Raw genomic sequence first — 23,393 nt, 5'->3', positions numbered from 1 at the left:
AGACATTTTTCACACCGAAGGCCTTCACAATAATGCGCAGTTGCTTATTTCCATTAACTGAGGGTTTAAAAATAGTGAAAGTGAGGTCTTTAGCTCAGCCTTCTTCATGTTAATTTTAGGGACCCAGAATACTGCGAGGAATCTTTTCTGCTAAATAGTCAACTGCTTGGTGGTAGGGGCATCAACACAGCAGGCAGTTAAGTACCCCTAGCATCTTGGGTGTAAATCAATCCCTGATTAAAATTGCGAAAATCAACAGCAACAGGGCTTTGAGTAGCAGCACTGAACGCTAGATTATGGTACATTTTCCCAGCATTCCATTTTGAGAAATGACTGGTTGAAAGAAAGACATTTCGTGCAGGTTACGAAAGAACATGACAGAAATCTTGCAAAGCAGTTCCTGCTCATTTTAGGCAAGATATTATTTCTACCTGCGGTGATGAATGATATGTTAATCAACCATGTGATCAGACTCTTTTTTTTTGTTCCTCTATCACTCTCCCAACCCATTAAGACTATGGAAACAAGAGAAGGGATAAATGGTTGAATATAATATATATGCAAAAACATTTATCTCAGCTTTACCAATACATTGAAGAATCTATACATTTTTCCAGGCCAGAAGATGGCCAACAGATCTGCATCATTGCTTGAAGTGGATCGCAGAATCCCGGACAGGGTGTAAGGTAGAAGTAGGTCCGATATGTACTGCAGAGCAAACCCATGGAGGGATTTTGTGTAGGAGGATGAGTTTGTAGGTAATCCGAGATTTATCTGGGAGCCAGAGAAGATGGATGAGGCTCCGCAGTGAGAAGGTGAGAACCCTGGCAGCTCTGCACAGACTGGAACCAGTCTAGGACTTTGTTGGGCCCCCCAGACAGGACTCCATTGCAGTAGTCAGGGCAGATGGAAGCAGCTAGTGACTGAAGTGCAAGTGGGCCAGTACCTGAAGCTGCTGTTTGATGGAATCAACTTTAACCTGGAAGAATTTCAACTTGGAGCAGAGGTCAGGCTCTTCTGTTGGGTATGTGACATCCAGGGGGTGTGGAAACTGGACCCTGTTGGTGATGGGGTGAAATGTTAAATGGTCTTGGTCAAGGATTAGGGTTCTTTGTAGACCTGCACATGGTCTGCACATGGTCTTGGTGATCTGTGATTTAATGTCCCGAAATGTGAAATTGTGAGTTGGATGCTGTGGAGAGTGAAATGGATGGAAAGATGATTGGACACAGCTAGATCCAGGCGCATGGTGTTGAACCTATGGAGCAGACCTAGTCCAGTGTGTTTGATTGAGTGATATACAATCCTCTTGATTTTGCCATTCAAAATCTCAGTCAAGCAGAGAAAGTACATTTTTCTATCTGCAATAAGGCCATGGATAAGAAAGGTTTCACTGTTGAGTGAGTGTTCTGACGCATGGGTGTCATGGGAGATGGGACTTTTTATATTGCTAAACTTGTCAGCCAGAGTAAAGTAGTAGTTATTCTTTTTTTTAGTGAAGCAGTTTCTTTGTGAATTTAAAGCATTCAGCAGGAAAAAAGTAATTGAATTTCTACAGTTTTTGCTTTTTTTTCCCTGTTGATTCTGTAGGGGCAGAAGGAGGAGCTGAAGGATTTAATGTGTATGAGTGCCACAACAGTGAAAACATCCCTAAGTGCAGGGGAACTAACGGCCTCCTGGGTGTGAGATTGGCTCTATTGATTGGACTCTCGGGAAGATAACATTGTGACTTGTGACCTGTCTTTTTAAAAAATGGCAAATTTAGTCTGTCAGTCCTGCCATTATTGTCTCTAATCTCTCCTGTGGGGTAGACGCATGCAGAGAAAAACTGACATATTACACAACACATGCCAGTGAAGTTAAATGTTTAATTTGCTAAGGAAATAAAACGCACTCCACAAATCTCATGGAAACCGCTTATGAGGCCAGTGAGATGTGTGTGTTCCAGACCGTGGTGGGCGAGTGTCTTAGCAGAGGTGAAATACACCACAGAGTATTGATCGGAGAGACCATGTGATTCAACTACTTTCCCTGCAGACTTTGCTCCCTCGTCGTCTGTATCCGCCTGCATCGATTAGCTGGCTGCAGGGAAGCTGGATCTGCACAGCTACGTGGTCAAGCACACATCTGCTGCAGATTAGCCTTTCCACTTAACCTTTAACCTTAATTGGTATGCCTTTGAGTTTTATTGTAAGTCCTTTGCGCTTTGATCAGATTTCCCTGTGTGAGGCTGTAATTTGTCAAAGGCTGTTTTGCAAGTGTTGCTGATATCATTCACATAACGTTGAGGGTTTCATACAGCTCTGATAGCTATGAATTTAATGCCCTAATCTATAGTGTCTAATGTGTTGATTGTTATTGGTTTATGACCTCTACAAGGGGTACTCATTTAAACAGTTGGTAATACAACATTATATAAGAATCAATGAGATATTATTTAATTCCATAAATTTATCATGACATCTAATGAACATTGACTTTGTCTTGGTGTTATTGATTGCAATCTTATACAGCTAAACCCCCAAATTGACGACAAAGGCTACTGTGATTTTCTCAAGGCCCCTCTCACCAGACCAATCAGTATTTCTTTTCTGGAAGAGTAACAATCACCTCAAATGTGTGGCTCGTGCATGGCAGAGGGTTTGTTTCTTAATAAGCAATTTAGTATGATTTTGCTTTAATTTATCTTTGAGCAGCATATTCTTCATCTGTACTTATGAATCATGAGTTACGGCCATTTATTGCTCATCTTTCAGGATTTAATTACAGCTTGGGTCTTATTTTCAAAGCAGTAGCTTTCAGTAAAAAAAAAACACTATATGACTAACTAGGAAAGAAGGTGTGAGGCAATCACTCTTAAACAATTTTTTAAGCAAACCCTGGTCAGGCAAATTTATTTAGAAGGTAAAATGCAGGTGAACAGTCAAGTCTTTGCCCAAAGTGTCTGTTGAAGGATGCAGGGGTTGTCCCTAGACATCTATTACAGTTGAGGGCAGTGATTCTATACTGGGAGGCAGATCCACCTTCCAGCCACCAGTATTTCTTCTGTATGTTTTCAGTCAGACTCATCTGAGAAACAAGAGGGCTCGGATGCAAGCAAGGCTATCAAGATGCAGGTCAGCAGGAATTATTCAAGAAGCAAATTGTCATGTGTCAAGTGCGAAATGAATAGACTTTTGAAAGGCCTCTATTTGAGGGGGACGACAGAAAATATTTGTAAAAACACTGGTTTAGGGACAGAAGTGGTTGTACAGAGCGGACAGACTTAGAGTTGGGGTTACCCTGATGACCAAGTTGCCATGTTCCTTGTGCTCTTTGGTGAAAAGCCATATAGTGACCAAGAAATCTATTAAATGGAAATGATAGCGAACACCTTATCCAAAAGTATAATTAACCAAAATCACCAGAATCTTTGTGTTGTTGGACTCTGCTCTTTTTCTTGGCAAAACATTTCTCATTGGCTTCACATGAACACCAATTGGATAGTCTGCAGAATGAAGCTGTGTGGTTGTCAGTGGCCATTAGCATTCCATCGCATCCTTGTGTAATTTTCCTCTCAGCTTTATCAGAATCAGCAGAGATAATCCTAACATTCTCGCTTTGTTAATTGGAAACCAGATTAATTGACAGGCTACTCAGGGTGATTTGGTTTAAAAGCGATATAAATGTGTCAGTCAACACAAATCAACTATCTGGCAGCAAAAGTAGATTCTACTTTTTCGTTGTTCAGAACCTGACAGACTTTACAGAAATATGTATCGGCCCAAGGTTTTAAAAACCTTTCTTGTGTACTGTGCTGAGACAACTGTCAAACAAATAACAACAGCTCTGTTGTAAACCCAGAGGGGAAGGAAAGCTTGTGTGACTAATATTGAGTCTATAGGGTATTGGGCTGTCTGAGTTAGACTACCAACAAAGTTAGTTGCTGCACGATAGTTTCTCCTGTGTCATTATTTCCTTGGACCAGTGGAAGTAGATGTGAACTTATTTGCTCCAAGATTGTAGAACCTCTGAGATGTTCCGGTTGGGAGGAACTGTCCACTTCATTTACTCCTTCCATTTGTTAAGTCATTTGTGAAAGTCACGCACCATCTGCATGGTGAGCAGAGAAACTTCTCTCAGGAGTGTGTTCGCCTCTGCAAAATGCTCACTGCCTAAGTTATTTAAATTAGTTTGGTGGTTTTGAGCTGTTTCCCTGACCTATGCTGGTTTGTACCTTGCTGGCTAAAGTTAAGTTATGTTCTGGGTCAAATCGAAATGCATGCAATAGTGACATTGGTAGGTTGACATTCTATGCATTGTTTTTCTCAAAATTGCAATCACATACGTGATTCACTCCTGAAGTTTCTATTTGTATTTACAGAAAATATATTTATTGTTCTGTTGTTTTTTGCTATTCTCCATTCATTGTGGACAGCCCTACCAAAACCGTATCCCTAAACTTAATCATGACCAAATCATACCTAACCCTAACCTTAACCTTACCACACTTCACATCTGACCTCTAACCTTATTCAGGACCTCAGAAATTATGTTCAGCCACATTAGGACTGAGCTTTGGTCCCAATGAGGTCGACTGGTCCTGACAAAGTCAGTGGTTATGCTGAAAAAGAGGTTATAAAAATGAGTACACGTGCACGCACACACACACACATACACTCACACAGTCAAGTTTCCATGTGTTTAGAGGTCATTACATTCAATAGATTCAATGCCTTGAGGCTAACACCGTTTTCAGACATGAACAACACAGCAGGAGATTCTCCTCTCAGGCGACAGAAATCTCCAGAGTGTTCAGCCGAGGAGAAGTGCAGCAGGCAGAGGCGGACGTAAACTATTTATTCCACTGCGATGATCACGTGTCTTTATGTACAGCACATTGACACATTGTCCCCAAAAACTCTCTTGACATCTTTGTCTGTGTCTTCTACGTGTATGACACCCAGGGGAGGATCTTTCATTGTACTGTTGGGGGGGGCACGATAAATAGATACATTTCTCAAGAGCAATTCCAGGAGGGTACACTAAAGTGGACCACCGAACCTACTGTCATACAGCCCCTCCAGGATCTCAGACACTGTTGTGCCAATAAGGAGGCTGAAAACATCTGAGCCACTTTCCTGCTTTTAAACATTCTCTCAATGAAACTGATCTCTGTCAGATAATGAACTTATAGAGGGACCGACTTTATATGCAACATGGGAAAGGGAAATGTATTATATCCAGTTTATTTCATTTATATTACATGTACTCAACACAATCAGGAATTACACAGTATTTGGACAGGTGACTTTTAACAGGGTAAAAAGAACACTGGGTCATCTGGGTGCTGAGCAGTGGGAAGTTCTGTCAGCATCTTGGACTACAACTCAGTGGAACCAGTGCAACAGTATGAAATGACTAACCTATAAGTATCAGCAGTAAAAGTACTTAATGTAGTTACAGTTCCACAGTAACAGTACTTTTTAGTGCAGTAAAGTGCCTCCTGTGACTGATCTCTAAACAAATCATTGATCCTGAGTCATCAATGCTTCAGCAGCATTTTACTGTTGTAGCTACTTTTCACTACTTCACATACACTTAGATAGTTCAGTCCACCGGTTCCCAACATATCAGTTTTAATCACCATCATAATAAAACTGTGAAAATGCATATCATGTGACCACTCACATACACTGAGCATGGCCGTGCCGGTGTAAACAGGGAGCATTTGGTTGTTAGTTTCTGAAAGAGCGAGGATAAAAAGGAGAAGCAGACATTGGGCAAATCAAGAGGAGTTGTATCTTTATATAATGCAGAATATAACCGTTCAACAGCTGTTAGCAAAGACAACAGGGTCCTCAAAGCTCTGTTTCCAAACATCTTTGTTTCCGCCCGTCCAGATTAAAATGCTGCCCCATATTTTTCAAATTAAAATGTGTCCATCAGTGTTTCCGAACTCCTTTGTGTTAGCGGATCTAAATCTGTAGACTACTGTGGACAGCAGACATATCGGTTGCAGAGTTGATTCGTTTTCGAATGAAATCGTAGTGGTATGGATGTGACCTTAGTCAACTTAACCTAAACCTAAAACAAAATAGGTTGGTGCTCAGTCACAGACATCAATTTAGTGTGATTATCTGCCCTGTTCAATGATGAGTGTGCTTTAACTCAACCAAACCTCTTGTGTAACTTTTATTGTGTAATTGTTTGTTTAGGCATCTCCAAAGACAAAAACATTTTTTACAAAGGAAAGTGGGTAAAAGACAAACATGAGTCTGAGTGTTTTCCCTGATTAGATTTGACCGTCCACACGTCTTTTACTGTGTCATTATCTTCATCTTACTTTTTCTCTGCTGTTATCAGACTTATGTATGATGAGCGCAGGTGAAAGCTGCTACTTTGTTCATAGGTGCGAAGCAGCAGGGGCTGCTGGAAAAAATCCTAGAGGAAAAACCGAAAAACAATAAAATAAGTACTTTTAGCTCCCGGGTGTAATTAAACCCCTGAATGCAGACATTTCAGGGAATGCCATTTTCATACAGTAGATGCTGAGGGGCCAAGGCGGTCGGGGCCTTGATACTATGGCACTGGGACAAAGAAAAATATTTTATTAACAGCTCACATAGGGACTGATCTCACAAACAAAGGATCCAAACAGTGAACTATACAAAGCCTACCAGCTACAGCTTTGAGATTGAATGCATCAAAATATTCAAGGGAAGCTTTTGCCATAAGTGAACAATGAAGATTGGTGTTCTTTCGTGCTGAGCAGTTAAATGGTTACTCCCCCCTGGCACTGAAATTGGTGCTTCAATCAAAAACCTTATATTTCTTTTACTTGTGTTAAAAAAGAGGGAATGTCGCAGTGATGGGAATCACGGCTCTTTGAAGGGAGCTGGATCTTCTTTTCAACAGCTCATTGTTCTTTTCTTCCTTTTTTTTAAGGAGACAGGGATACTAGGTTTATCTGCAGATTAACCACTAGGATAATGATGGTATAATAGATTTGGATCAGATTCAAACTCTGCCATTTAAACAGTTTAAGGTCATTTAAAAGTTTCCTTACAGCAACTAGGCAGGCTCTCAGAAAAGAACGGCTCTCAGACAAGTACGACTCGGCTTCCTTCGTTCATACCAAAGAGCCGTTGAAAAGAATCCGATCGTTCGCCAACACTCAACTGGATCAGCACAAAATGACCCATTACTCTCAACCTGTGTGGTAATTTTGCACCATGTCGGTTACCATGCCCCATCATTTGTATTGTCCAAACAGTAATGGCCAACCAAGCAGAGGAGAGAAATCATCCTTAAATACTCGAGCTTAGGGAATGGAGGAGACCACTGAGCAGCAAAGTGGCCATGCTGCGAATTAAAAAGCTGCTCCCCTCGCTCATTAAAGCCTTCAGTCCTCCCGGCCTCAGAGAAACGCTATGTTCCTGGACTGAGCAGGCCATAGTCAGAGGTTAGGTCTAGGACAAACCAAGGCTGCTTTGTGGGGGATGACATCCAAACCCAAATTAAGTTAATTTGATACTCTGCAGCGGGTGTATCAAGTCCTCACAGCGTCAGGACTGAGGCAGAAGAAGAGCTAATAGGCAGCAGAGCTCTGTGGATGAAACAGTGGGAGCTGCAGTCAGTGTCTTTTCCTCTCTTCTTCTTTACTGAGCCTGAACATCCCTGACATTTTTGGGAAGGAAATGTAAGTGCATCTGGATTGCATGAAGATTTCTGTAACAACATTTGTGAAATTGTGGGGATATATACGTCATTATCTTTATCACTATGGTATATTCTCATTAGGAAAATACATTGATCCATTGAATTTCAGTTAGGCAATTGCCATATCAAGAAAAACTGTTAGAGATCAACAGGGCATTTTTTGATTTATATTCAAATGAGCTGCATCATCACCCGAAGCATTTTTATGTAAATATTACAACACTTGGAAATAAAGGTGATTCCTATTTTTGCAACTTCATCTGATAAACGATCAACACTGGCTTATATTTAGAAATTAACATAACAATCCATGTGGAAGCCCACCTTTGCTTTTTATTCATGATTTTCTAAACCACCTGGCCCTTATTAACTTTACACATGAAAGACACTTTTTATGTATTTGTTATTACTTTTTGGAGCTGATTGGTCAAAGGTCGAGGGTTAAACAAATCTGCAGTTCAAAAAACACATTTCCCAACACATCTTAGAGAGAGAATCTAAAGCTTTAAATGATGAAAACTGTATTTCCCATTATAAGATGTTCATCACAGATGTTAGTGATGAATTAAAAAAGAAGTCGGGAAATAACGTCATGAATAAAATACCTTTTTCGAGCTATCTCTGCATCCTATTGGAGCAAAGACATGATATAAAGCTTACATTGATCGCAAAATCTTTTATGATCATATGGTAGAAAAATGACATGATATAGTAATGCTCTACCTTTTTCTAACCAATAACATTAGAGAGGCAGTCTGAAGATTATTTGGATTAACTGGTCATCATATTTTATACGGGATGTCATGACATCATAATAATATTGTATTACGATATACAGTTAAAATTCCCTGATGTATATACATGTGTCGCCTCTGTGATGCCTTAAACCAAACAGTTTTAAACATGAAACTTCAAAGCAGTATAGGTGGATGAGCGATGCTTCACAGAGCAAAACAGACCTCTAGTAGAGATGTACATAAATGAGCTATGACTTGAGTTATGAGCGTGATGGATATCTAACTGGACACATTGATGGCCACAGAGTTTCCACAGTTATTCATTCAAATGGCAACATAAGAGTCTAATGTAATTAAGATTTATCCCCAGAAACTCCAGCTGAGACGCTGTAGTCATTTTATACCGTGTCCCCATAATGAATTCTTCTAAAGCTGAACTATTGTTGGAACTCTCTGGAACAGCCTTCAGGAGCCCCGGAGGTCTTTAGAGCCCAGTCAGGAAACAAGTATGTCCTGCTATTCTAATGTAAAACTATATAAGTTGGATGAGCATAACAGTAATGTGTCAGGTGTCCCTGTACAAAATACAACTCCTTGATCAGTGGATTGTACACTGTGTAGCCTTAGATGATTTTATATGGAGTAACACCACCATCTAAATGCAAGCAGATACAAAGTTTGTATTTTCCTGCCATCTTTTGGACCAACATACTTTATATACCTACAACTCCAATATACACTATACTATCTATACAGTGTGATGTTGACACACCTTTCTTTTCTGGATTGTTATGAAATTCAGCTTGGACAAACGGAGTAAATACAACATAATGCTGAATAGGGTTATGTTATAAAGTGTTAGTTTTAGTTATAAATGCATGATCGAGGTTTTCTGACAACTGGATCAGAACCCCGGAAGGGTTCACTCTGGCTCACTCAGCTGTTGTAAGAAGTCATGAGAAATGGAATAAACTTGCTGAGTAGCATCTAGAATGGAGTAAGCATCACGATTTATGATTTCAGTGAAGCAGCATTCAAGGATGATATTTTTTCCTTTTTTGGCAAAAATATGTCATCAGGCCTTTCTTCCATTCAGCTGCTCGCTATTTTCTATCCTTTGTGCACATGCTATACAAATCGAGTGTTGGCAAACGCTTGTGCGAACCTTCCCTCCATCATCTCCATGTTCAGTCCTCAAGGTGAAAAGACACCTGAGTGGCTCGTCCATGGACGTAATACAGATGTGAGGCTATGATGAGAAATCTCAATGACAACATGAAATGGTAATTTTTAATTGAATGGTGACCTCAGATGTTCTTTAGCAAGTAAAACACACATATTTCTATGCAAATGAGAAGACAAACACAAACAAATATGCTAGTCTCATGGATCACCACATATCACACAGGACCAGGTGCCCACACTATGCTACAGACTGAACAAATATGTATCATCTCTTCTTTATTCATTGCTTTTGTGTTTAGTGTGTTGCCTTGTTTGTTTGTGCAGAGTATTATTCTGCTCCAACAGTTATCCCGCCCATTGTCAAACAGCGGACAGTTCAATGCTCACACAGCGGTGGAGACTAATGTGTTTTAATTCAAAAACAATGAGGCTAATGTGCAATAAATCTAAAACCACAAAGAAAACTAAACAGATCTATTCAGCACGAAAATGTGCTTTAGAAGAGAAGATTAGCTTGACTGGTGCAATGACACACCGTTTACCATCAGGGGATCAGTGTTGATACATCTCGTTGACGATTAGCCATGATTAGCTGATGACTGATAAGCAAAGGCTTATTTGTTATTGCATTTGTTGATTAGAACAGTTCAGAACTTTGAGTTGTATTATTATTATTATTATTATTATAATTATCAAAACATTCTAAGAAACTATTTTAGCCCTCAGCAATTCTACGTGTGTATACGGTATATTTCTTGGTCTGGTCTATACAGTCACAGATACACATCTCCCGTTTAACACACTGTCAGCAGCACATCAGTACTTTTCTGCAGCTGTCAGACTTTCAGCTGCAGACAGAACATTGAATAAATTACTTTTTCTGTGTTTTCTATCGTTTGCCTGGGCAGGAAACCTTTCACTTGTATAACCACAAACCAGACCGAACTATGCAAGCCAACTTAATGGATTCCAAAAGGGATGCTGAGGAATGAAGTGTTTAAATGTTGTAGGTCATCACTGGTGAGCACCAAGGCCTTGTTATGTTTATGCTATTTGGAAAAAGTATAAATTGATATAGCTCAGATTCATTTTTCTGCCGCCTCTCTTACGCACCCCCTCTCTCTCTCTAAAGACAAGTGTTCAAGGTATCAGAGACCTACCTGATAAGAGGCCATGGAATCTTTACGGTCCCAGAACACGAATATTACAATTTCAATTAATTATAAGTCTGATTTAGTGTGAGAAAAATCAATCGACGACTTCTGGTTTTCAAAATAAAAATGTTAACAGGGTAAAGACAAAATACATAATATGAAAACAAAATTGGATTATAATCACATGACATGTGGAAAATGTTACCAGTGTCTCAAATAAAAGAAATCGAACTAAACTTGAACAGTTTATCAATTTAGAGAAATATCCACTTGAAGAGATTTAGGAATTCTTGTATTATACTCTGATGCTACCTGTTCTTCAATAGGCTTGATTTTTGCAGCGACTTGTACAAATAATATGAAGTATTTTTACTGTGTAGTTTTGGACCAGTATCTACTCAACAACTATTTTCAGCATATTTGTCTAATTTTGATGTGGCATTAATACAATTCCATAAGTAGTTTATGGGCATTATATCTTTTCAGTTAGTGCTTCTTATCCTACTCATATATACAAAATGCTAATACTATCTTTATTTACATTTTTTTGTTTAAAGAGGATATTTAATTTATATAATATTTCATTTACATGGTGACATATTATGCAGCAGTAAAAGGAAAAGGACATCAGTGTGTTCTAGGGAAGTTCTTGTCATAACTCACATGTGATTTTGACCTACAATTGAACATTTTGTACTCGATAAATCGATAAATCTCTGCTAAGGGCCCAGCCCTTAGCAGAGATCAGCCAAACTAGTCCGATTCCATGTTACATTTGTCGGATACCATGACATTTACCTTTTTTATTTCACGATAGGTTACCAGACGGTTGTGGGAGGTCGAAGAGGACTTGTTACGTATCAACGACCATCCTGTGATTTATGTGAAGATAAATATGCATGACTATGAAGTCCTGCCTTACTTCAGTGGACAAAATATTACAATGACCACAATACACAACGAAATGCTTAAAACAAAACAAATATTGGTTAAATTGTTTTTGAGTACAGTATTGTATTGTTTTTTTGTTTTTCTATCAGCAGATGGTGTGCCGACTAATTTACTCTGATCCACACTGTCCTTATACAGTCAAAAAAATAACATGACAAGTAATGAGTTGTCATCTGTGATGATAAATCTAATTTCAGGATTTACACAATCCATATAAAACAATTAGAGACATTTTGACTGACCCTTGGTTAAACAGTGAAGAAAATCTAGCGATGACCTCCTCGTTGTCGGGACACTCATACGCAGTGAGGTCCTCAACACTGCATCTATGTGTACAGGGCCAGGTACCATTCTCCTGAACGCCATATCTCAATTTCTTCAGACTCGGTGTGTGTATGAATCTGGAAAAAAAAACTGATGTAGAAATATGTACATGGAAACTGCACTAGGTGGCTGAGGCAAACAACCGCAGAGCGGTAATTCTAGTTCATGTTATGATTGTGATGTTGTGAATTAATCAGTCATACATTGTCAGGAACAATCCGTGTGCAATGATCCGGTACCTTTATATTCTAAATTATATATATATATATATATATATATATATATATACATATTCCATCTACATCATGTATATAAAGTATCCTGTGACAATCTTTCCCATATTTATTCTAGCATCTCTGCACTCTGCACCATTGCACTATTTCTCCATTTCATTGTCATTGTTGTTGCGTTTTATGTTTATATATATACAGTACATACTGTACTTTTGCATATATATTTATATTCATACTTGTACATAGTAGTTAAATGTTTGCTTCACCTTGTTCTGCTTTGCTGTCCTTGTTCTTTTTGTTTATTTGTCTCTTTCTGTACGTTGAGAGCAATGGAAAAACCGGAGTCAAATTCCTTGTATGTGTACACATACATGGCCAATAAAGCTGATTCTGATTCTTATTGAATGTCATTAAATAACAGCAAATTCTTAGAACGCTGATGTTTGCCTGGCCATAACCTTGCATTTAGCTGCTGGAATCACATCTCTTGTATGTGACTGCATGGTCAGTGATGAGAAAACTACACCGGGTATATAACGAGTACATTCTTCCTTCCTGGTACTCATTGGCAGACAACAGAGGATTATAGCCGTACGCGGCACCTCTCTGTAGTGAATTTTGTGTAAAGGCAGAGCTTGCGGAGCTGAAAAAAAACAACAGCGTGCAGCACACTGAGAAAACGTCCCTGGATAAATAGACGTTCTGAAATGTGTGAGAAAGGTCACTCGCTTCTCAAGGGTAGAGCAAAGGAGTGTTTTATTCATATTTTCTGTGTTCTCTGAGGGTCGCGGACACATGCACATAGTGGCAGGTTTAAGCTGAACCTTGTATAATTGGCTAGTGTAGGAAGGTGCAAAGCATGACGCCATAATGTTGATGCTGCTTTAGCAAAGATAATTAAATTGCTATGAGCTTCAGTTATGGCCAGTTCTCTGTAAGTGAAGCTTTAGCAAAGATAATTAAATTGCTATGAGCTTCAGTTATGGCCAGTTCTCTGTAAGTGTATTCCTGCTGTTTGATGGCTTTCAATGAACAATTAAGAAAGGCACTTTTTTGTGCAGAGAACTGTCATATCTTCCTTATCTCTTGTTTGCCTTTGCAGCATTGACAGATCTGTTAACTCAAGCTGGTTTCCCCAAGAAATGGAAGAAAAAAGAAACTCGTGCTGTAGCTGTTACTGAGCAATGAATGCAGGTGGACAAGGTCATACTGGTAGTTTTTGTAGGCACCAGATCTAGTTGCTGCTTCTTTGACAGTGCCGTTATTTAAAATGCTCAAATCCATTTGAGAGAAACACATAAAAGTAAAGTTTGACGCTTACAGTGAGCGACAGTTTTACTTAAGACTGAAGAGATGACCCCATTCATCTGCATTTAACTTGCATGCATATTTTACTTCCTTGTAAATCATTAGCTCAGCCAGTGGCCTTTATTTATGGCAGCAGAAGCCTCTGTGTAATGACAGCAAATGTTCTTAAATAGGATGAACTGTAAAAAAGAATGATAGCTGACATGTCTGTGCATAATGCTTAAGCCTCCTCGCGCAGCACATCGTGTACAGGGCAGAGAGTTGTTCTCGTGTATTTATAAATGTTGTCAATATAAGTATTACAAGTGAATTCAGATAAGCGGATAGATCTCAAAGTGGACTTAATTCTTGCTCATTTATTTCTCACTGCCACACTAAAGCTCAAGTTACACAGTCCAAAATGTATGATCACTTAGACTAAATGGTAAATGGTCTGTATTTACACGGCACATTTCTAGTGATGACCACTCAAAGTGCTTTACTGTACCACTACTGTGCCCATTCACACACAGTTATACAGTGCATAGATGTGCAGCACTTTCTCTATCACACGTCACTCATGCACTGCAGGCACTGCATCCGTCAGGGGCCAATTGTTGTTCAGTGTCTTGCCCGAGAACACTGTGGCACACGGAAAGGAGAAGCCGGGGATCGAACAACTGACCATCTGGTTAATGGACGACCGTCTGCACAGACAATGGAGTTGTTGTTGTTTGTCTTCGTACAGCAGGGTAGGTTTTTGTTATTTTCTGCAGTTGTCTGAGAAACGTCAGAGTAAAGTCCTGAGGTATTAAAGAAAGATACATAAAACACAAAATAGACGATGATGGAGAGCTGAAAATAACAAGAGAAGAGAGAAAAGAGAGAATTTTTCTCAGGTGACTGAATGAAAATTACCTGAAAACGCCACGTTTTAATTTATCTGCTTATTGTGGACGTGGGCAAGATAACTGCAGCCCAACCTTTGTTTCATTTCCCCTGCAGTTATCATTGCACAGCGACAGCCTCTGACTTCAAGCTGTGCACACATATCAGTATGTAATGGAAGCAAGGTCCTGAGATAATTAAATCTGTTATCACTTGTAGAAACACAAAAAGGGGGTTGGGGGTTAGGTTGGTATGAGGGTGAGCTGGTGGTTTGAATGGGGGCCAGTGAACTGTTATTTAAAGACAGCTAATTGGGTCAGAGATCTTTATCCTCATAAAGCAATAAGAAGGGGCGACTGCAGACCTGCATGCAAGTTTTCCTGGAGGAGGCAGAAGTGGAGAGCAATGAAGATCGAGGTGAGGAGAGAAAGAGGTTAGAGAGAACAACATGATATCGCCCACAGGTGCTTAGTTTTGTCAGCGGGGTTTGACGTCAGTGGCTGATGGGGAAAGGAAATAGGATTCAGGAGCGATCTGGACGGAGTGTGCATCCTAATGAAGGACAGAGCGACAGAGTCCATGACCACTTTTGATGTCTCTCATCTCAACTGGAGGACTTATTCTGCCATCTAGTGGGACACTGAAGGAAATGCATATAAATGCAATTTTCATAACCAATAGCACATCACTTTTAAAAACCATGTGTCTATCATTTTGATGGTCTGGTCATATTTCTTTCCCCTTCGTTCGTTTTACTGCTACCATTCACAAGACTCAGCTCACATCATAACTTCCACTGAATAATAATATGGCCGTTTTATTTGAGATGCAATTTCTTTAAGGTGAAAAATAAATCCTCTGTGGTATTTTCCTCATTTTAATTTTCTCCAGAGTCCTAAACTGGCACTGGTAAACTACAGATTCTTCCGGAATTCAGTGATTAGATTCAATTCCACAATAGCAATCCCTCATTCACTTAGTGTGTGTGTCTGGACCTTTTCCAGCATTTAAACACTGACCTTGTCAGGACTAGTTGACCTTATGGTGACCAATGATCGATCCTGCTGGAGCAAAACATAATTTCTGAGGTGCTGGTTAAGGTTGGGGGTAGGATGTGAATTGTGGTTAAGTTTAGTAGTGCTGTTCATCTAGTTTTTTCTTTCACTTGTTCAACCTATCTAGTCGGCCTGTTTGTTTGCACTGTCAAAGGTCATCTCTCAAGGGTTCTTTCAATCAAACATGACAGCAGCTCAGCTCATCTCACCTTAAGACAGGGGGAGACTAATCACTGAAATTGGCTGCTGTACTGTTGGTTTGGAGAGAGAACCTGCAAACATCCTTGGGAGGTTAGAGCTGTCCAGTGTGATGTTTCAGGGTTAAATATAGAGTATTGTGTTTAGATGTTTCCAGAAAACCACTTTATTTCTCATTTCTTGTCCTGTTGTGAGTTGGTGTTTTCTTAGCAGCAGTGGTAAAGGAGAGGTGGGGAGGTGGAGGGTTGATTAACTGAAAGTGCCACAGGGAGTCTTGGGTTGTCCAGGGTGATGGAGGTCCCCAATTATTTCCCCAGCTACATTGAGACGAGGAGGTGATGACCCCACGCCCCACGTCCTCAGCACACAGAGGGATGAGTGGCAGTTTGCCCTCAGCCTGGGCTGATGCTGCTCCAAACCTGCCAGTTGTAGATGAAGTGAAAGTGAAGTACGTTTTAACTGTTCAGGAGTGGACTGTGATTGACAATGGACAGTAGAGTTTGGTCAGCAGCTGCGATACATCAGCACAGGGTGGATGAACTCAGAGGGTTATGGATTCAAGCTCCCCAAAAAACTATAAATATAAAAAAACATTCCAAAGTCTCACTAAAGGATCTGGTAACCTGAACCCTGAAATGTTAAGCATCTACTTAATACTTTTCTGACAATTATCAATCCCTCAGAATTAACATACATACATACATACATACATACATACATACATACATACATACATACATACATACATACATAATCAGGAACCTTTCATAAAGAGTTTGTTGAAAATCTACAACTTTTTAAAAACTCGTTATTTTGAAATCTACCTGCTTAAACCAAATTGAAAAAGCAATTCATTCCAGTGTAACATTTGAATTAGTAGTTCAACCTCACATTGAAAATAGAGACCTTACCTTGAGAACAGCATTTTTCCTATTGTGTTGGCGATCAAAATAACAGTTTTAGCTTTTCATTACAACATATGTAAACGCAACATATAGCCTGGCCTGTCATGTTAAACATGTAAGGTTGAACATCTAAGTAACCATCCAGGACACCACAAGGCATTCAGAAAGGGCACTGTCTTTCTCAATTGTTTGAGGTACTCCACATGAAAGATGTGAAAGAATAAAAAGGCAGCAGCCAGGTCAAGGGAGATGTCCACGCTGCCATCATCAAGAAGCATCTAAACGCCATCCATCTTCACAGTGATGGCCTGCTCCGCTGGAGGGAATTGGTTCATGCAGTCACTCAGAACACATGTTGGTGTCAGATATACTGGATCCTGTAAAATACAATAATAATAAAAAGTCTGACACACTCAGTGTTTCCCCTAGGTTTACAGCTTTGAGGGGGGGGGGGGACACGGACACAAAAACTTAAAGGAATCATGATGTTCATGCTCACCTGTGTGTGCGCGCACGTGTCAGTGGGTGCCGTTGGGGGGGCAGGGCACCCCCCTAATATAATGGTAGGGGAAACACTGCACACTGCATTGTCTGAAAATGCGATGGGTTGTTAAAATGAAAATGCACTCATCATCTACTCACCACTATGCTGATGGGGGGGTGGGTGAAGTGTTTGAGTCCACAAAACACTTCTGGAGTCTCAGGGGTAAACACTGTAGCGGCCAAATCCGATATAATTGAAGTCAATGGCGACTTACACTTTAGTAATAAAACAACAGAAAAAACCTAACAAGCCTCCATACTGCTCGTGTGGTGTCACCCAGGTGTCCGCAAGCCCCAACATTCATTTTCAACTCGAAACGAGGTAATTTACATTGTATTTTAAGCCTAAATGTCCACTGGAAGTGGCTCAACTAGTGGACGTAGTGTGTCCAAGGGTCCGTAAGTGCATATATATAAATAAATGATAAGATAAGATACAACTTTATTGATCCACACACCGGGGGAAATTCAGTTGTTACAGCAGCAGGCAATTCAGAATGAGGTAGACAAGAGAATTGAAGAAATATAAAAAGACAATAGAATAAAATAAAAAATGTTATAAAAAAATGTATGTATGACTCGGGCCCCTCTAGTACAGGACGTCTGAATTTGTTGACCAGTTCAGTTTGTTGTTGAGGTGAACACCCAAGTATCTGTAGTCCCCCACGATCTCAATGTCCACATCCTGGATGTTCTGGGGCGACTTCCTACGAAGGTCTATCACTATCTCCTTTGATGTGAGACAGAAAACATTGGTAAAAGTGTGTGAAATGCAATCATGGTTAACTAAGACTCCACCACAGATAAATAATTTCATCACATTGTTTGACTGAATTTACCATGACTGTACTTTTCCAGCGCCAGACCAGAGGGCGGCAAAATACGTGTTGACGAAATGAGCCTCTTCTTCTTTGAGATTTTATATCACCTGGCATCCATGGAGTTGCATTTCTGCCACCTAATATAATTATTTACATCTTCTTTTAAAAAACACATGTTTTTCCATTATTATTTTAGAGGCTTTGTCCCACATGTGCAGTTACTGGTTGAGAATTATTGTATCCGTGATCTCTCTCTTTTCACTGTTGTCCCCTCCCTTAGTTCAACACACACACTTTTTTCATTTCGTTCATTCCTTGAGAAATAAATATTAAAATAACATGCAGTGTTTTAAATTACAATCACAATCATTTCTCTTAGGCTGACTTAAGGAATCCTTTTGAATTCACAAGTCTAAGGAGTTGTCAACAAAAAAAGATGATTTAACATGAAAATGTTCTTCAAAGCACCAAAAGTGCTGTACAGTGTGTTTTGAAGAACTCTTTTCTTTTGAATCCAGTTCCCCAAAGCACCATAAACAGCAAGAAAAAAGGTTCTTTAGCAAGAAAAGGTTCCCCAGAGCACTTGTGGAGAACCAGTTTTTCTTAGAGTGTAGGGATTGTTGGACTTTTTTAATGTTACCTCATTTAAATATGTTTCTATTTATTTAATTATAAAAATGATGATTTTATAATACATCAAATGTAAGTAAGATGTCCAAATATTTCTGAGGCTGTATAAAAAAAAATCATGGTGGTTTTATTGGCAGCTCAATCAAGGAGGCTGGTTAGCACTGTTGCCTCGTTCAAATCCCACTTCTGTGTGGAGTTTGCATGTTCTCCTCGTGTCTTTGTGGGTTTTCTCTGGGTATTCCAGGTACCCACCAATGTCCAAAACATGCAGATTGGGGTTGGGTTAGTTGGTGACTGTAAATTGACGGCAAGTGTGAATGTTATTGTGAATTGTTGGTTGTCTTTGTATGTCGGCCCTTCGATTCGCTGGTGACCTGGACGTACCCTGCCTCCCTCCCAAGGTCAGCTCGGATTGGCTCCAGCTACCCCTGTGGCCCTAAAAAGGGTAAGCTGTATAGATAATGGATGGATGGGTTCAAACTCTAATTCTAAATCAAATTTTTGCCTTATTTAGATACTCACATACTTTTTTAATCATACATAAATATACACTCACAGAGTACTTTATTAGGTTCAACTGCAAACCTGCGAATTTCAAGTCAGTCATATGGAAGCAGTATTACAGATAAAATCCTGCAGATATAGATCAGGATCAGGAGATTAAAAAATAGGATCTCTAGGACTTTGACTGTGTTTTTCTGAAATCTCCTGGTTTTTTAACACTCAACTGTCTCTAGAGTTTTAACTCAGAATAGTGAGGCAAAAAACAGAAAAGTAAGGTTAGAGCTGCCGATGGAAATGCCTGGTTGAAGAGAGGGGGCAGAGCAGAGTGGCCAGACTGATTGGGGCTGTCAGAAAACTCACGTAATCACACTAAAACTGTTCAAAGCGATTGAGAATTCTCAGCTTGAGGTGGATGGTCTGCAACAGCAGAGACCACATCAGGTTCCACTCCTGACAGCCAAGAATAGAAATGTGAGGCTGCAGTACTTGGTCTGGTCTGATGAATGTGGATTTCTGCTGAGGCTGCTGATGGTAGAGACAGAATTTGGCCTCAGCTGCATGAATCCATAAACCCAATCTGCCTTGTGTTAAAGGTCCAGGCTGCTGGTGGTGGTGTAATGGTGTGGGGAATGTGTTCCTGTTTAAAGCCACAGTTTACCCTCTACTATAATGACTACTCCAACATGATAATGAACCATGTCACAAAGCAGAAGTTGTCTCAAGCTGGTGGAGTACAGTGAACTTCAGTGGCCTCCCCAGTCACCAGATGTGGATCTGGTAGAACACCTGAGGGGTGTGAACAGAACAGGAGATGTGTATTTGACAGATCCGCTGAGATGATGTGATGCATTGATGACAACATATGGAGCAGGATCTCAGAGGAACGTTTTTAACATCCTGTGGAATCAATGCCACAAACAACTGGGGCTATCTTTTGAAGCAGATGGATGGATGCAGGCACGTGCACAGACATTTTGGGGGGCAGGTGCTCAAACCCCCAAAAAACGGCACCCATCGCCAAAATTATTTATGAAATTAAAAATAATAATAATAAATAAATAAAAAACACAGTAGGATATTTTCAACTTATATATTTATTTTTGTTAACAAACTAACTCAAATTATCAAATTGAATAAATAAATGAATAACAGGCAAAAACAGACAAAACAAGGCCATATTGTATTACCAAATAATATGTTAAATAATCAAAAAATATTCTAACTTAAAACTTATCAAAACTCTGCTCTGAATAAATTAAAGGATCTTCACAGGAGCATCCTCCTTGGTGCCATCTCTTGGAAGATTTGTATTACTTCACTGTGATTTATTTCAATGTCTTGCTCAATGGCAAGCAGGAGAAGGTCGGAGAGTCTTTCTTCCCCACAGAGACTCCTGAGCCTGTTCTTTATTATCTTCAGTTTTGAAAAGGATCTTTCCACTGAAGCTGTTGTCACTGGCAGTGTTGCATAGATCCTTACCATCTTCACAAATGTTGGAAAGATGAGCTGGCCAGTGTTCTCCTCCACAATGGCAAGGATTTCTTGCAGGTTCTTCGAGGGAAAGCTGGAGTGGAACACCTTTAGCTCTGTCTTCAGCTGGTCCTCATTTTCCTCATAGAAGTCGCAAAGAACATGGACAGCTTCCTCTGCCTCTGGGTTTGGGGTGCTTGTCCAGTTGGCACACACTGTTAGAGAGTGGAAGGACCGTATGATTGTGCCAGTTGGACTTCCAGTGATGCTCCCCTGGAATCTCCTGTTGAGCTCCGCAGTCAAGGTATCAATAAATGTGTAGTACACATTCGACCTGTAGTATGACTCCACAGAGTCAATCTCATCACTCACTTGCGATGCAGTTGTGCTGTGTTGGAAACGCACTGGCACTTTCCGTTTCCTCTCCTGACCAGGCACAACAGTAGGTAAAGGAATGTTGAGAGCCTCTGCCTTCTCTGACGCACCTTGAAATATCTCGGCAAACTTCTCCTCAGACCTTAATGCTTGTATTGTGTGAATTACACCATCAATTAGCTTGTAGGCTGTGGAGTGGTCCAGGCTTTCTTCTTGCAGAGCGTTTGATGCAAGAGCAGTGACTTCAAATGCTGGGGTGGTGATTTCCATGCAGAGGATGAATGCGAAGTTAATCGCATTTTTGTACATTTTTGCATCCCCTAGGGCCAGGTCAGGTGGATTTCTTTCACAGATCTCATTGAAGAGCATCATTATAGCTTCCAGATTTCTCTGAAGGGCCTTCAGTGCTTGGTCCCTGCAAGCCCAACGGGTATCTGACAGCCTCTTGAGCTCCACAATGTGTCCCTCTGGATGCAGTGACTGCTGCAATCTAACTAAAGCAGCATGGCGCTTTGAGGAGCCACTGCAAAAGGCATACAGCTTCTCCACGAGGTTGAAGAAGGTCACAAAGTGCTTATTTGACTTTGAGGCTTCCACCAGGACCAAGTTCAGGCAGTGTGCTTTGCAGTGCACATAGAGGGCCTTCTCATTGAGTGTGCGTATTCTGGCTTGAAGACCTTTGTACATGCCACTCATGTTGGCTGCTCCATCGTAGCCCTGGAACATACATGTTTTTCAGCTCCAGACCATTCTTCTGTAGAAGGGAGACTACAGTATTCTCCAGCTCCTGGCCTGTTGTTGTATCAATGTTGCAAACTTCGATAAATCTCTCCTTTATTTGCTTTTGATGTAGATATCGCACTACAAATGACACCTGTTCTTTGTGGGAAACATCGGTGGTCTCATCCAAGAGAATAGAGTACATTTTAGCTTCTTGGATTTCTCTTTGGATCTCCCTCCTGATGTAAGTACCCAGTGCTGTGATCAGGTCATTTTGGCTTCTGTTTGACAGCAGTGACACCTGGGGCCTTTTCTTGGTGATTTTCACTCTTCCAATATTTTCTGTATGCATCTTCAGCACACTGTCATAGCGGGAAAATAGATTCACGAGTTCCAGAAAGTTACTACGGTTGTTGAGTTACTCTCATTATCACCTCGGAATGCTAGTCCCTGCCTTGCGAGATACACTGTGAGATCTATTAACCTGGTCAGTATCTCTCTGTTTGTCTGCCTCTCTCGCTCTCTGGCTTCCACTCCCTTTACATCTGATACATCAAATGAAGTCTGGAGTGCCTTTTTTTGGTAATTGGTCCACCTCACCATGCTTGTCATGTGGACCTCTGTGACAGAGTGCTGCTTGATTTTTTCAAAAGCAGTATTCCACTTTCTGATCCCATTTCTCCACTCCTTTCTGCTTTTATATCTATCTTCAGGTAGAAAAAGCCGACAACTGAAACAATGCATTGAATCAGAACTTGGGGAATACTCCAGCCACACATTTCCAGAAAACCAATGCTTTTGGAATGACTGCCCTTCACCATTTTTGGGAAAAAACATTTCTGGTTGACAGGGCCCTACACTGCAGCACATAGCAGTGTAGCTCTCATTGCACCTGATGTGAAATGCTTCAACATGGGACGGATCTGTAGGATATGGCATGGTGGCTATTTTTTAAATTGCATCCTCACTTTCATCAACAGCTCTTTCCTCCACATGCCCTTGCTGTGATGTAAAGGGAGCTGCTGTCACTTCACCCTCTTCTTGACTCATCTCCTCAGGCAACACTGTTTCTGTTGCTGCCCCTGAACATAACTCAGTCCTACACTCTGTCTGTCCTTCCTCATCTGTGATGGGCTCCTCTGGACCAGGTAGGGTTACTGTAATATGTAGGTAACCCCTACCTGAATATGAACCCAACTACAAACACTAAAGAGCACTAGGCTGCTTTTTAATCATAATCACTTGACAGTAAGACAATTGAACAATTAAAAAAAATTGGGAAATGAAATTTGATGTCTCTGTACTTACCGGGAAAACTAATTACATAGTTTTACACAGTAGACTGTGCCTCCACATCTAAATTATATTGTGTCACTTACACAGTGCCCCCATTAAATTCATTTAGAAGTTAAACAATCAAATAATATGATGCAAACAAGCTTCAAGAGCAAAATAAAAGGTCAATGAAAGACCCACAATTCTCCTTTTTCAGGAAATTTGCTAATCTTACATTTTTTGCGTGAAACAACTAATATTCACAGATGTTTTTCAATGCATCCTTAATTCATTACTGTTCACACTTCTTTACTAAGCATGTGTATTTTCCTTTCGGGGTCGGGCTTTGTACTTACTAAGGATTCATTTAGATCCTGTAGCTCCATTAATCTGAGCTGATGAGCTATGTCTTCTCCTGCACTGCAGATATTAAATAG

General features: G+C 40.2%; 1 protein-coding gene across 1 annotated transcript; it reads right to left on the bottom strand.

The window, feature by feature from the left end:
• Positions 1-20,065: 20,065 nt before the first annotated feature.
• On the bottom strand, positions 20,066-21,657 carry LOC117763245 (zinc finger MYM-type protein 1-like). Its single transcript, XM_034588205.1, has 2 exons — positions 20,453-21,657; positions 20,066-20,327 (listed from the first exon to the last, which is right to left on the bottom strand). Exons 1-2 carry the CDS (start codon positions 21,655-21,657, stop codon positions 20,315-20,317), a joined length of 1,218 nt encoding a protein of 405 aa, XP_034444096.1. The 3' UTR covers positions 20,066-20,314.
• Positions 21,658-23,393: the final 1,736 nt, after the last annotated feature.

The sequence above is a fragment of the Hippoglossus hippoglossus genome, chromosome 6, assembly GCF_009819705.1.
Source record: "Hippoglossus hippoglossus isolate fHipHip1 chromosome 6, fHipHip1.pri, whole genome shotgun sequence".
In the NCBI taxonomy this organism is placed as follows: domain Eukaryota; kingdom Metazoa; phylum Chordata; class Actinopteri; order Pleuronectiformes; family Pleuronectidae; genus Hippoglossus; species Hippoglossus hippoglossus.
Note: the sequence above shows the minus strand (reverse complement) of the source record. Positions and strands in the feature narration are given on the sequence as shown.